Source organism: Haliaeetus albicilla, chromosome 26 (assembly GCF_947461875.1).
Source record: "Haliaeetus albicilla chromosome 26, bHalAlb1.1, whole genome shotgun sequence".
Taxonomy (NCBI): Eukaryota; Metazoa; Chordata; class Aves; order Accipitriformes; family Accipitridae; genus Haliaeetus; species Haliaeetus albicilla.
In genome coordinates this window covers 896,293-910,453 of record NC_091508.1, presented here as the reverse complement: position 1 = coordinate 910,453, position 14,161 = coordinate 896,293, and the positions used below count along the sequence as shown (strand labels likewise).

The 14,161-nt window shown below is 42.1% G+C and overlaps 1 protein-coding gene and 1 long non-coding RNA gene across 3 annotated transcripts; one reads left to right on the top strand and one right to left on the bottom strand.

Annotated features, from left to right (window-relative positions):
* Window positions 1-19: 19 nt before the first annotated feature.
* Window positions 20-12,167, top strand: CAPZA1 (capping actin protein of muscle Z-line subunit alpha 1). Its single transcript, XM_069771808.1, has 10 exons — window positions 20-145; window positions 4,998-5,061; window positions 5,321-5,372; window positions 6,224-6,287; window positions 7,523-7,729; window positions 8,141-8,220; window positions 8,669-8,747; window positions 9,245-9,316; window positions 9,955-10,017; window positions 10,598-12,167. The coding sequence occupies exons 1-10, from the start codon at window positions 107-109 to the stop codon at window positions 10,736-10,738; spliced, it is 861 nt and encodes a 286-aa protein (XP_069627909.1). The 5' UTR covers window positions 20-106; the 3' UTR covers window positions 10,739-12,167.
* Window positions 3,319-14,131, bottom strand: LOC138682116 (uncharacterized). 2 transcript variants are annotated; one of them, XR_011322331.1, is made up of 4 exons: window positions 13,593-14,131; window positions 12,429-12,601; window positions 5,301-8,413; window positions 3,319-4,497 (listed from the first exon to the last, which is right to left on the bottom strand). It is a non-coding gene; the product is annotated as an uncharacterized lncRNA (long non-coding RNA). The 2 variants fall into 2 exon arrangements; XR_011322330.1 differs by having other exon boundaries at window positions 3,319-8,413.
* Between the last annotated feature and the right edge of the window lie 30 nt (window positions 14,132-14,161).

The following is a 14,161-nucleotide window of genomic DNA, read 5'->3' as shown; positions in this document are numbered from 1 at the left end:
AACATGGCGCCGGCGGCGCTTCCGGCCCAGCCCGGCGGCGGCGCGGGGTCCGCCGCCGCTCCCGGCATGCTCCGCGCGGGGCCGGGCCGGGCCCAGAGCTGCCAAAATGGCCGACTTCGAGGACCGGGTGTCGGATGAGGAGAAGGTAGGGAGAGGGCCGCCCCTCCGCGGTGGGCCGGCGCCGCTGTCCCCGCAGCACCGGCGGGAGGGCAGCGGGCGGGGGGGGCTCACCCGGTGCGCCGGCGGGCCGACCCGCGGCCCGGGGGCCCGCCGCCCCGGGGCGGGCGGGCCCCCGAGACCGGCCGGGCGGCCGCTGCCCGGGTGAGAGGCCGGCCGGCCGGCCGCGGATCAGCGGTGACTTCTCAGCGCCACCCTTTGCATTTCGATTTCCTTATTGTCTGGGTGCAGCTGAGGTGCCTCGGCGCGTCTTTGTGCGTGAAAATACGTTTTCTGCTCTTCGGCTTTCTTTTCCCAGGTCGACAAAGTTATCGGTGTCTTTAAAAGGTGCTGTGCAAGCTGCTCAGTTCCAAAACGCTGCTAGAGCCTGTCTTCACGTTCTCTGCTTGCCCCAGCTCCTGTCAGTAACTTTGATGTAGAGCCTACAGATTACACTGGATGGAAGGGACTAAGCAGAAGCAAACAGCGATATTTATTTTGGGAAAGGGAGAAATGAACAGATTGTTCCTCTTGCATAGGAATGTGGGAAAATTACAGTCTTACAGGCAGCGCTGAGTTTCATTTAACAAATGAAGAGGTTGCCTTTTCTGCCAGGTAGCACTAGTTACCTACAAATGGTAGGTAAAAAAATCCACCGTTACTCTTCCTTACATCATAAAAACGTTATATGTGGGTTTTTGCTTTGTTTCTTAATGTCCTGGAGGGGGCTTTAAGGCTCATAGATCTTCAAGGACCTACGAGTCTGGAGCCTGCTTTCAGTTTTCCCTTAAACTGCCAGTTTCGCCTTCGTTACAGTGACATTGACTGGGAAACAAGCAGATAGAGCTTTCAAGATGCAATTCACCGTTTAGTTAATATTTTAGATGACATGAGCATTGTTTGAAATACATATTCCAGAACAGAATTCGTATGGTCTTTAGTGCATAACTGAAATCTGTCTAATGGTGTATAAAATATTTATCTGATGTCATTTGGCCAAATTTCGTTTGAACTGCTAAAATTGAAGTTTTCATTGCATTTGATGTGAAAATTAAAACAAAACTGAAGCTTGGTCATGCTGGCAGTTATGGTGGTACAAGTCAGAGAGCAAAGGAGGTGAAGTAAATTGCCCTTGGTAATCTAGCAAGTCCTTCAAGAGCTGGAAGTAGAACTGGGGTCCCTGTTTGTAGGCTTACATCTAGGCTAGCTGTTTAGTCTGGGAATGAGTCAGTGTTGCAAGAATCTGGGGTCACTAGGTGGGTTTTTTTCCTTCTCCTGCTGCACTTACCTGAAATCTGCAGTTCTTTCAAAGCACTTGGGGGGAAGACTTGTCCTTCGAGAAGAGGCTTTTCAGAACTACATGTGCCAAAGTACTTTATTTGGCAGAGTAGATAGGATTTCAGTTGAAATCAGAGCCTACATTCTACTTCATGTCTGGGCTCCAGCAACCTGTATTCAATTTAAAGTAGCTGCGTGCCTAGCACGGTTAGAAAAGGATAATCTTAAGGGAGGATCTGAAAAAGAAACATGCATCAGAGATTTACTATAGTATCCATTTCGTAGCTGTTCAGATAGGTCTAGAACTTTTATATATGTTGCCTTTTTTCAGTCTGAGTTTACCAGTGCTTTAAAACAAAGCAAAGAAACAAAAAGAATCAATACAGCAACAAAATTAATTCATTTCATCCCCCCTCCAAGCCTTGCTTCTTTATCCTCTATAGACATATTTTAAGTAAGCTAAGGGATTCATTTTAGTTTAAGGTCTGCTGCAATGTACCCTATTGTCTACTTAAGTTCATTCTGCTGCCATTTTGCCAGCTTAAACTAATGGTTGAGCAGCTTCCCTCTCAGACACTTTCCCCATTTTAGAAGCAGGAAGTTCATTTTGCTAGCATGCTGCAAAGCTACCTGAAATGGCAACGATGGCCAGGAAGTAGGTCAGTTTGCAGAAAGTCTTACTTTCATGCTTCTGCAAATGAACATTCTGCCACCGTGCTGACACTACTTTGAAACAAAACAACTCTAAAACCCAACAGCAATTCAAATGCTTGACGTTTAGAATTACTCTGCAGACTGTTTCCTGCACTCCGCTCCTGATTTCAACAGTTTGACTTAGATGCTTTGTATTTTATTGCTCCAGAAGAGAGGCAGGGCTAGGGATACTTTATAAAAATGAACACTGTTGACTTGCAGTGTTTGTTTTGTTTATGGCTGGTTTTGTGATAGTGCTTGATTGAAATGTGGAGTCCTTTCTGTGTTGATTTAATTTTGTTCATCCTTCCAAGTGGAAGAATTTGTGGAAGACTGTAAAAATCCCTCCTGTAATACTTGTTTTTTTCACAAGTATCTGTTTATGAGAACCCATCAATCTAAAAGTCAATCTATTAAAACAGTGGTCCCTTTTATGAGGGTTCCATGTACAGTACAATTCTGCAGCCACAACATTTTTGCATAAATTTATAAGATACTATATTTTATGGCTTTTTAGGGGCTTTATTTTTCTTTATTTTTATATGTTGAAGCACCTTATAAAAGGGCATCTGTTCATCTGGGGAGTTAATTTGCAGGATGTATCCTAGTGCAATCCTCCCACTGAGAGGCACAATGGCATGAAGTGGTACATATTTGTAAGTGCTTTAGCACAGCGATATGCCTGTACTAGTGCTTACACTTGCGCTTTCTCAGAAAAGCACACGGTGTCATTTCAGAAGGCTTTCAGCCATTTAGGGCTGGCTCTCGGCAAAGTCCACAGAGGATATAAAGCAGTGTCCCTCTTAATTACTGCTAGGTTATCTTCATCACCATCCAGACTTCTGATAGTGAAATCTAACAAGATTATGGCAGCAATGTGTCCTAATTACAGTTCTTTAAGTAGTGAAAATTTTCAAACAGTAAGAGCTGCATTTTTAGGATTGCTGTATACTTACTAACCTTATCTAAAAGCAGAAAATTAGGAGAAAATGGTTTTTGACATTCTGTACTGTATCAATTACACAAGTTACTGACTTTTTAGTTTTTCATTTGTATTGCACAGTTGGTTCAGGCATAAAGAATGTATATATATTTTTTGAAATAGATGCTAATTTGGAAGACTATTTTTATCTGAAGCTCAATCTAGTTAAGGCAGAGTTGTTACTACTGTTGGAATAAGGCAATATACTCTTTGTTTGGAAAGGTGTTTATTTCCTTTCATGACTTGCTTTAAATCATTATGTGACAAACAATACAAACAACAATTTCTAATTAAAACGGGGAAGACTGTTGAGAGAAGCAAGTTATTTCCAGCTCTGGAAATAATTCAGCTGAAGCAGTTGGCTATATACACACTCCTGTGTTTTACTGCTCAAAGTGAGAAGCAGAAAAAGTAATCAGAGTTGTAATGAGCACTGTTCTGCAGTCATCTTCAATAAACGTCTAGTTGAGCAAGAAAGGCTTATTGCACAGCTTTGTTAGCTGTACTTATTGGAAGAAATGTGACATTTTTATTATTCTAAGGGAGAGGTTTAATTTTGTGACATTTCCTGTTTCAAGTCTTCCAAGATAATTCTGTTCCCTTTGGTCCTGTAAAAAACATAAAATATTTTATTATGAAAACCATAAACTTCATAGTTTCAACAGAATCAGTACCTAGACCACCTAAATTCTAACAATGCAGGACATGTATATTGGATTTCAGAACACAATGCAGCTTTATTACTTTTTAGAAGAGAATGGGGTTTTGTATTCCAGCTTCAAAGTTTGCAGACATTGAGGTATTTTCCTTACAGTTGGCCCTTTCAGTTATTTATTGTATCATTCTCAGTTCCACATGCCTGAATTCTTCCACCACTCTGACAGTTCATGGCAGGACAACAGTAGTTTCCAATGAAATACTACTTCAAGATGAGAGGAGTAACATGCCACAGAATGACACAGGTGGTGGGTCTACTGCCCAGGGTTAGAAGTGATGTGGGCAGCATTAGAGGATCAAGAAAGAAAAAAAAAAAAAAAACAAACCACACCTGCTGAAATTTGGATGGCTTCATCTGGAGGCTGCGTCTGATGTCTCTGGTTCATTTCGGCACTTCCCATCACCTCCCCCATTTCTGACAGTTCCCAGCTTTTACTTTCTATCTCCATACCACCTTCTGCACTCCAAGCACATCAAGTGGCTTTTCAAAGTCCATGAGGCACAATTAACTCTGGAAGCATTCCCATGGCAGTTGATGTAATTGGTTTACTGCTCCATTTCTAGAGGTATCAACCTCTCATCCTTCACACGCTGTTTGCTGTGAAGCAATGGTATCTCCTTCAGCCAGTCATCAGGATCAAACAAATTGCATCACAGGGAATCACAGTGTCCTGCAATATATGTCAGACACTCGTTACCTACATGGTTGTACTGCAAGTTACCATCTAGTTCCAGTGTCACTTTTACCACAGTGGTTTCTTATTCTTTATATACCTTGGCATTTAGGTTTCTGATTACTAGCAAGGATCAGGAAAAAACGTTGTTTAGGAATGTCACCAAAAATAGCAGCTAGCCAGCATTCATATTCTTTAAATAGGTTAGTACTGTGCAAGTTGAACAGTTCACATTTTTACAGGCGCCCATGTGAAGTTTGCACATCTTCCTGAGTACATTTGGAATTATGCTGCTTGGTTACACTGAAAAGAATCTGGTCTTATGAGACTATTTTTATTTTGAAAATGCATGCTTAGATTTCTCCTTAAATCCAGCACTTCCTATCACTATCAGCATTGGTTTTGTTGGTGAATCGCTTCAGCGTAGGTTGCAGTATGTATGAACTCAGTAAATTATCTTTTGTCTTTAGTTTAATTACTTTTCTGCTTCATTGTAGGTGCGTATAGCTGCAAAATTCATCACTCATGCACCCCCTGGAGAATTCAATGAAGTATTCAATGGTAAGTAAATACAGAAAAATGATCGGTGGTGTTTTCTTCATGTTTCATCTATTATACGAGCCTCAGGCTGTGTCACAATATACTGTTTTTTAAGTTTAAGTGGTGAGGGAAAAGCATGCTGTTATTCTGTGACTACATATGCTTAATAAAATGATTTAACCATTTTAATGTTTGCATTTGTAGAGTTGAAAATGAAATGCATAAAGAGAAACATTTGATCAAAAAATGCAATAACCTACCTGAATTCTCTCTTCTCCAGATGTCCGGTTATTGCTTAACAATGATAATCTTCTCAGGGAAGGAGCAGCACAGTAAGTATTGATACTTCAAACAAGTCAAATTACCATCAGAGATGTATATGTTTTCTTACACCCATCATTGTGTGATGCATGCAAGCCATTTGTTGTATTGAGAGCAATCTTCTGTAATTCCTTATCCCCCCAACAAAATACATAATGAAAGGCATGGGTGATTCTTATTAAAAGCCTTAAATTAGAATTTGTGCTGTAGAGGCCATATAAAACTGACAGGAAGGCACTCTGCCAAAAGGTTTAACTCTGCAGCAGCAGGAATGTCTGGTCTTGTTGAAGCATGATTTGTAAAGCAAGTGAAGCCTGAAATACTAAGTAATCCTTAGCCGATGATTAGAAAAAGAACTGCTCTCAAAAAAAAAAAAGCTTTCAAAATACCTTGTTTACTTGCACAGTTTCATCAGAAGGTGCTTAAAGGTTATGCGTACAAGCTTTTTGATGCTAAGGTTTTACTTCAAGCTAGGTGACATGTCAGTCAGCAGGTCTTTACGTAAGAAAATTGTTATAAATATTAGACTACTCATTTGTTTACCTTACTGCTGTCTGAATTGTAGCTGGGGTGTTCCTGTTTTGCCTTGCCTTGCTCATATTCCCCCAGGCTGTCTGCTGTTCTACTTTTGAACTCTGTACTTGCCTGGTCATCACTAAATAAACCTGGGTTTATTTAGACCTGGGGTTTTATAGCTATCGTCAATAAAAGGTATTAAAAAATCCTTAAAGAGTGCTCGTGTGTATTATTTGCCAAATTAAGTTGAAATTTTCTGTAACGTAAATCACACCATATACTTACTGTTGAGTCAAAATAAATGTGCATGTACAGCTAAAGTTCATGTTCTTTTAATTCTTAACAGTGCATTTGCACAGTATAACATGGATCAGTTCACTCCGGTGAAGATAGAAGGGTATGATGATCAGGTAAGAGAAAACACTTGAGGTTTGTATTACTACACTGTGCAAAACCAATAAAAATGTTGTTTCATCAAGATGTTGACTAGTTTAATTCTACTCAAAACTTATCACCTCTCCTCCTTCCCCCACACGTCATTTGTTCTTATAGAAGAAGCATAGGTGAAATGTTCTCTTAAAGTATTGTCTGATACTACCTAGTAACTCTAATTCATTATTCCTTAAGTAAAGCTCCATGCTGAAGTCACTGGAATTCTACTTAGAGTATGAATGATTAAAGATTACTGTTTATTTAAAGTTCACTTCCAAATCCTTATGTTGCCACCTGCTTACAGTTCCTAATGACAATCAGTAGTAGATTTTTAATAGGGTTTTTTTTTTCATTTTCTGCATTTTTAATCCATTCCCAGCTACGCTAAAAAACATACTGTATCTTTGATTATACCAATCTAATACTATCCAGTCTATGCCAGCAAAACAATTTTTTTTTTTTTGAGAACAAGCAGCAAGTCCTGCAGAAGATAGAAAGCTGGCCTGACCATCTGTTCTATTCTCTGAGCCAAGTACTGACCTAGCTTTTCTGGTGTCCCAGATATGTTCATGGGAGGCAGATATTTTTAAGAGGACTGTCCATAGAAATAGCTTTGACAAGAGAAAGTTACAGTACAACCTGTAAAAAAAAAAAAACAACCCCCAAAGTCAATGTTTGGCAAGCCAGAGAATTATGGTGACTAAGACAAAGGAGAGGGAAGGTACAGTGCTGCTTTGCTGTGTACTTCAGTTTGTGTATATTAGAAGTACCCACATCTATATACCCTTCTTGACCAGGAGAGCTATTGCAACACGGACCATGACAATAAATGGTAAATTTCAGAGTAAAATTCTTTGTTTCCTTTAGAAATGGGGAAGGAAAGAGCAAAAATAACTTCAAAAGCAAAACCACCTGTTTGTATTGTAAGGGCGCCCAACTTTAAGCTAAATATATACATTAATGTAATACAGCCATTTCTGGGACAGAACACTAAGTGCAGTATTACTGTGAAGAGCAGAGAATTTGCCTACAGCCTCACTACAACTACTCCTAGTTGAAATTATTACCAAAAATCCTTGTTTCTTTATGTGATATTATAGGTCAATGAAAGAATCTGTTGAAACATTGATATCTATTCAAATAGTCAGGAAAAAATGCAAACCAGCACATTTACAGCAGTATAAGTGTATCTTAATTTCAACTTCTTTTACAGGTCTTAATCACAGAACATGGTGATCTGGGCAATGGCAGATTTTTAGACCCAAGAAACAAACTTTCTTTTAAGTTTGATCATTTAAGGAAAGAAGCAAGTGACCCCCAGCCTGAGGACACAGAATCAGCTTTAAAACAATGGAGAGATGCCTGTGACAGTGCACTGAGAGCTTATGTGAAAGATCATTACCCCAATGGCTTCTGTACTGTTGAGTATCCATCTTGTTTCACTGAAAGTTCATTGCTCCATGTCAGTCAGTACCTTGAGTGGACTTTGTGCTGGGCAGTGCTGTTCGAATTCTCCATCCTCACTAGCATTTTTGCTAACTTTGGAATAACAGGTTCCAAAGAGGGTGCAAATATCTTGGTATGCACACAGTGGTAAAGACGTATTAGACCTTATTTTTCATAGATGTGACTGCCACGCACCTTAACACCTGCAGTTAATAAAAAGGAGGCGTTATTTGTACGTACATGCAAGTGGAGGTGTTGGACAATTAGTGGTATATGTTTCCAGTGAGATACCACAATAGCAAGCCTCCACAATGCTGCCAAGAACAGAAATTAAGAATGGCTTTCCTCAGCTCTTGGGCCTTTTTAACTCTTTTTCTAAATACAGGTTTATGGTAAATCTATAGATGGGCAGCAGACAATTATTGCCTGTATTGAGAGCCACCAGTTCCAGCCCAAAAACTTCTGGTAAGACTATTTCAACATAGTGTATTGTCTTCTTTTACTGGTCCTCAAACAAACCCATCCTCTATGTCTTCTGACACAGTCTGAAGAGCAAGTAGTCTTGAGCTTCCCAAGAAGTTCTGTTTCTCATTCTGTAGTCTGTTTTCCATGCAGTGCCCTTGGCACTTCCCTAGAGGCTTCAGTGTGGCTCAGTGACCTGTCCAGAGAGAAAGGCATTAGCAGAGTTAGATAGATACCCCCTTACGTATTTCAAAGCACAAGTACACTGGAGCTAGTCTGTACTGAAGCTGCATTGTGTTCAGCTGTACTTCAGAAATTTAATTCAGTGCCACATAAGGCACTGTAATATTGGTCATAAGGTGACCGCAGGAACAACTTGCTCTTGCTAATTTGGTTCTTTTTGTTGTTAGAGCTTTTTGGAAATAAGTTTTCATGCTTGGATTGTTTTTAGGAACGGTCGTTGGAGATCAGAATGGAAGTTTACCATCACACCACCAACAGCTCAAGTGGCTGCAGTGCTCAAGATCCAGGTGAGTTACTTTTTCTGGCAATAACAGGAGAAGCTGCATTGTGCTTCTCTTACATGAATGCATTCGACTCAGAATGAGATGCTGAAATACAGCCAAGATGGCCTTTTCAAGTCAAGATGCTATTAAGCTGTACAATTCAAGAAATTAATTCTTAAAACTAGTGTTTCAGACATAGTCTACAATCTGGCCTGTGGTTTATTACATAGCATTACCCTATATGCCTCCAAGTCTGCTTCACTTTATAGGGCTAAAACCTATACCATGAATTCTTTTATAATTGCTCTTATTTCAACTCTAGGCGTTTACTGCATTAACATAATCTTGAACAGTCTTGACAAAGAATGAAACCTTTTAGAAAGTCCATCCTGCTTTTAGTCTCCACGTAAGCAGAGAAGACTGGCACAACAATGCTGTTGTGCCATTCTGGTAGCATTTGGGGGCTCTAGGGATTATAAAATGAGTGTTAATGATAACCTGCATTTTATCTCTTTGTTCAGGTTCATTATTATGAAGATGGCAATGTTCAGCTGGTTAGTCATAAAGATATCCAGGACTCCGTACAGGTTTCAGTAAGTATGGTAAAAGATTTTTTTTATGATAAAGTAATTAATTTAGTTCTTAAGCATCTCATGAAGCATATACTTCTATGACTACATTCTCTTGACTTTAAAGTAATATAATTTTAGGGTGACTATTCAGTGTAGTTACAGTGTTAAGAGTCACATGGGAAACCCAGATTCTCAACTGCTTGAAGTTAGACTGTGTTAGAAAGTAGTCTCTCTTGGAAGGCTTATCTTACAAATTTCTGTTAAAAAGAGGGCAGAATATGCTTTTCTTTCTATATGCAAGGGAAACAAACAATAAGAGCAGTGTACTAAGGCAAAACAAGAAGTTCTGTAGTACAGTAGAGGGAGCAACAGTCACAAAATCCCTAATCTATACCATGAAGGTCTACTTCCCTTTTGCTCACTAGGGTGCAGTCCTGTTTCAGTGTGGAGCACAAGCTCTAGCCAGTACATAGCTCTGTCTTGAGCCTCACTGAGACACATCCGTAGTGAGTGAAAGGAACCCAGCTACAAACATGAGGCGGAAGGTGCTGATGTTATCCACTTCATCTATACTCAGCCTATCATTTGAGAAGAAATCTATTGTGTAGCTTTTGTAAGTTGCCGTTAAACATACAAAAATTTATTTTTCCCCTTTGCAGAGTGATGTCCAGACAGCTAAGGAATTTATTAAGATAATAGAAAATGCAGAAAACGAGTACCAGGTAAGATCAGCGGCGGTTAAATAAATAGGATGGAATCATATCAGTCTCCATTTACAGTTAATGGAAACATGGAAAATTGACCCCTAAATCTGTTTCTGGCTGAATCTGGTATTGACTGTAAGAATTACTTAGAAAAGGGTAGTAGTATTTGTTTAAAGAACATAGTTGTAAAGCTATTTGTAATTAATAATCAGGTTTGCTGTATAGTTATTTTAAAGGGTTACAAATGATGCCTGGAACAAGCATGGAAGGGGAGTGGGTGAGTCTTAAGTATTTTCCTCTGTGACAGTTAAAAATACTGAAGAGGAAATTTGTGCAACAGCTTTTTACATTGTCCCAGCCTGTGTGCAAGGAGACTCGATACAGATAAGTCAGTGAAACACCTCTAAGGAGACACTGCTACATTCACAAGGGAGTTTAATGAAAACCCTTTGACTTGCACACACACTGGTGACTGCATTATTAACTTAGTCAATAGTGTGCCTTCACCTTGTAGAAGGGGTTTTGTGGCTTTAACACCAAGTCATGCTTTCTCAGAATATCTTATTGCTGCCATAACTGAACCTACTTGCCATTGCAGACAGCAATCAGTGAAAACTACCAGACTATGTCAGACACCACTTTCAAAGCCTTACGCCGGCAGCTACCTGTCACCCGCACCAAGATCGACTGGAACAAAATCCTCAGCTACAAGATTGGCAAAGAAATGCAGAATGCTTAATGCGGAAATAAGATTTATGAAATGTTCGTGTGCAAAAAACAAATGTGGTCCTATGCCAAGTAGATGGTTTCTAAACCAGTGCAGCATTTTTCTAGGGCTTTCGAAGTTAACAGGTTTTCTAGCCTCAGAGAGAACTGTGGAACAAATAGTGTTGTCTTTGTGTTTTGTGTTTCCTGCCACATAAACTTCCTGTTGTGACTGCATTTACTGATAGATCGTTTTAATTAAGCCACATTCATGGTTCAGAAGTATAGCTGTTTTCAGTCACTGATTGTACTGGTTGGAAAACTTCCTAGCTGGAAAAGCCCTATTATAAATACAGCTGAGGGTGCAGAGCATTCCCTTCACCCGTATACAGCACTGCAGGTACTCCAGTAAGTTTGTCAAATCTGCCAACAGCTCAAGGCGCTATGCTGCAAGATATAATAAATGCAAAAGACAGTAAGTCCTTATGTATCCTTATTACTGACCTCCACAAAGCAAAAAGCCTGCAGGCTTAGATTTTACTATACAAAATGAGTTTACAGGATCCTTTACAGAAATCCCTACGCAGCCAGCTCTTCCAGGGACGCTTTTTTTTTTTTAATCTGAAGATTTGAGCCATGTTACCTAAAAATGAACATTTTTGCTATCCCCTGCCTCATGTATGTACGGTTATCGGACATCTGCATTTTTACAGAACTACAAAGTTCCTGTGTTGAATCACTGCTGATCCATGTACGCTGGATAGTGATTAAAAATGCAAATGTCTACAGAATAATAGGTATGTTGTGCTTTAATGCTTTGTGGCAGGTTCATAGAATTTGTATCACAGGTGTCTGGATGGATAGTGTACAAAATAAATAAACTTGCACCAAAGTGAGAGAAAAAAACCTTTCCATTTTGTCTCAATTGTGGCCAGTTTCTTGTCATACTTAAAAGGGATTTTGGAATTAATCTCTTCATTGCTCTCTAAATGCTTGCTCTATGTTACTTTTTTTTTCCTGTAAAATCAAAAATAGCAATCCTACCAGCTTCTCTTAAGAGGAGGTTGAAGAGGCATGCATATGCCTTTCTTTCTCAGTCAGAACTCAGAATGTGGATTCACTGCAAAATGAAACCCTTTTGGTGAACTCACTTTGCTTTGTTTGCACTTGGTTATCACTGGGCCTTCTAGCAGGTTCTGGTTTTTAAACCGGCTAGTGTCTTCCTATTTTTAAATACACAAAGAAAGGGGTTGGGAAGATAGGGATGGGACTGCCTGTGCATTGTGCATTACACTTCAGGTTTTGCACAGTAATACCACAAAATAAGCATGTCTATCCTTTGTGAGAAGTTTTGTCTAAATAAAATATATTTGTATTTGCTGTTGAGACTGACCATTCATCCTACAGGCATCCTCTGTATCAAATAGTCTAGTAGAAATACACCGGTCTTTGTTTTAAAGCCATTTGTGTCTGTTCTTTTCGTGGTCTCACTTCTGTTAGCTCCTGATGAAGGCAGATCTACTGCTAACAGTCTGAAAGCAGGGGTGGTATTGCTTGCAAACCCACAGGTGATGCTCCCACCCTGCTACACAGACCAGAGAACTGGAGGTCTAGGAACTTGCAAGTTAAAAACAGTCACGCGGCTCTAATGAAGCACTTCACCCCACGGAAAATGGCAAACAATGTTATTCCACTCATCATCTGTGTCTTACAGTAACACCTACCTCAATTCTACTCAGCTTGTGAAGCACGGCTGGATGCATCCAACGCCGGGTGCACTGGACAAAGCAGGACTCTCTTCTGGAGGATTTGCACACTGCTGTGCGAAGAGCTGCTCAAGGACAGCGCTTCTGCCAGCGGGTGTTTGTAGAAAGGGTTTCCTCCCTGCCCACAGCGCCTAGAGGAGATGAAAGGTTGTGTGGACGAGCACCTAAGGTGCTGTGGTCTGTGGCTGTGGTCCCATCCAGACAAGCACTACAGCAATTCCAAGAATGTGAAGCTGAAGCGGCGGCCCAAGATAAGGCTGTGCACACAACAGAGCTTTTATCTGCCTCAAGGCTAGTCTTCCCCACTCTGGGTGAATTACACTGCAAGTAGTTCACTGCCACTTGTTCCAGCCTTAAGACCATTTCTATCTCTTTGTCCTCCAAATCTTTAGCTAATCATCCTCTAGGCCAACCCATTCCCTGCCTGCCCCCTGGCCCTTCTCCCCCACCAGCCTTCTCTACAGCAGGCTTTGCTATCCCAGTCCTAGCCCCCTCCCAGCTCCCGTTTCTTCCCTGGAAAAGCAACACTTGGTGTGACTCACAGCTGCTGGGGCACTAAGCAGGTGCCAGCCCAGCGGTGATGCATGCCCAGAGGCATTCTAATCCTTAAAGCTATCAGCAGTTAGCTGCTGGAGACCAGAGCTTTCAGCAGAGACTGAGGCCAGCTCCGGAACAAAGTATATCCTGGGCTGGCTCTGCTGAAGTGTACAAAAGTCAAAGCCGGACCCCAGATGAATCACAGCAAGCAGGCACCACAGCTTGGGTGAGCCAGGGAAGGCAAAGCCAGCCCAGCCCAGCGCTGCAGGATGAGTCCTGCCAGCCCAGTCAGCAGCCAGGCAACCCAGCTGCTCCTCGTGGAAAGAGCTTTCCTCTCTGTTTGCAGGATCAAACCTTAAAGCTCCAAGATTCTGCCTGCGATACATGACAGAAAGACTTACAAGCAACTTCTCCAAAGGCAACATGCCCATTTTTCAAGCCTCAGAGCCCTCCTGCAACATGCAAGGGGCCCTACACGTGTCATCACAGTCTCATCAGCCACCTCCAGACAGTGGCAGGTCATTAGTAGAGCTTGGGTCAGAGGAAAAGCCACCAGAGCTCCCATGGGGAAAACAGCAGACTTACCCCAACGTCCTTGGGCTACAGACAAGGCAAAAGCAGCACCATGAGCAGTCCCAGGGCCTTGCGCCATTTTACAGAAGCAGGTCAGGGATGACCATCCTGGCTAGGCAGGCTGGAGGATGAAAACACACAAAACCAGGGACAGAGACAAGTGTGAAAACCAGCTCTTACTGCTGCTGCTGCCCTGTTTACAGAGCAGCCGTGTGAGCTGTGGGAGTTCTTGCCCCCCATCATGGCATACAGCGATGCAACGCGCCTGGGCACCTCTCCCGCCCCGACAGCAGCACGGGTGTGAGCTGGCGGCCTCTGCTCTCCCTCCCCGGGGGCAATTACTGCCGGGGCTGCGGGCCGGGGAGGGCAACTAGCCCAGACCCCGGACGCCCGACAGCTCGGCTCCCCGCGGCCCCACAACCGCAGCCGGGGTCGGGTGCGTGTCCCTCACTTCTGGGGTAGCCCTGCGAGGGGGCTGTGCACCCCTCGGGGTCCCGGGTGGGCCAGCCCCCGCCCCAGCCCCTCGCACGCAGCCGGGGGCAATTCCCGCAGCCGGGACCCTCCGTGGGGTGCGGGACCCC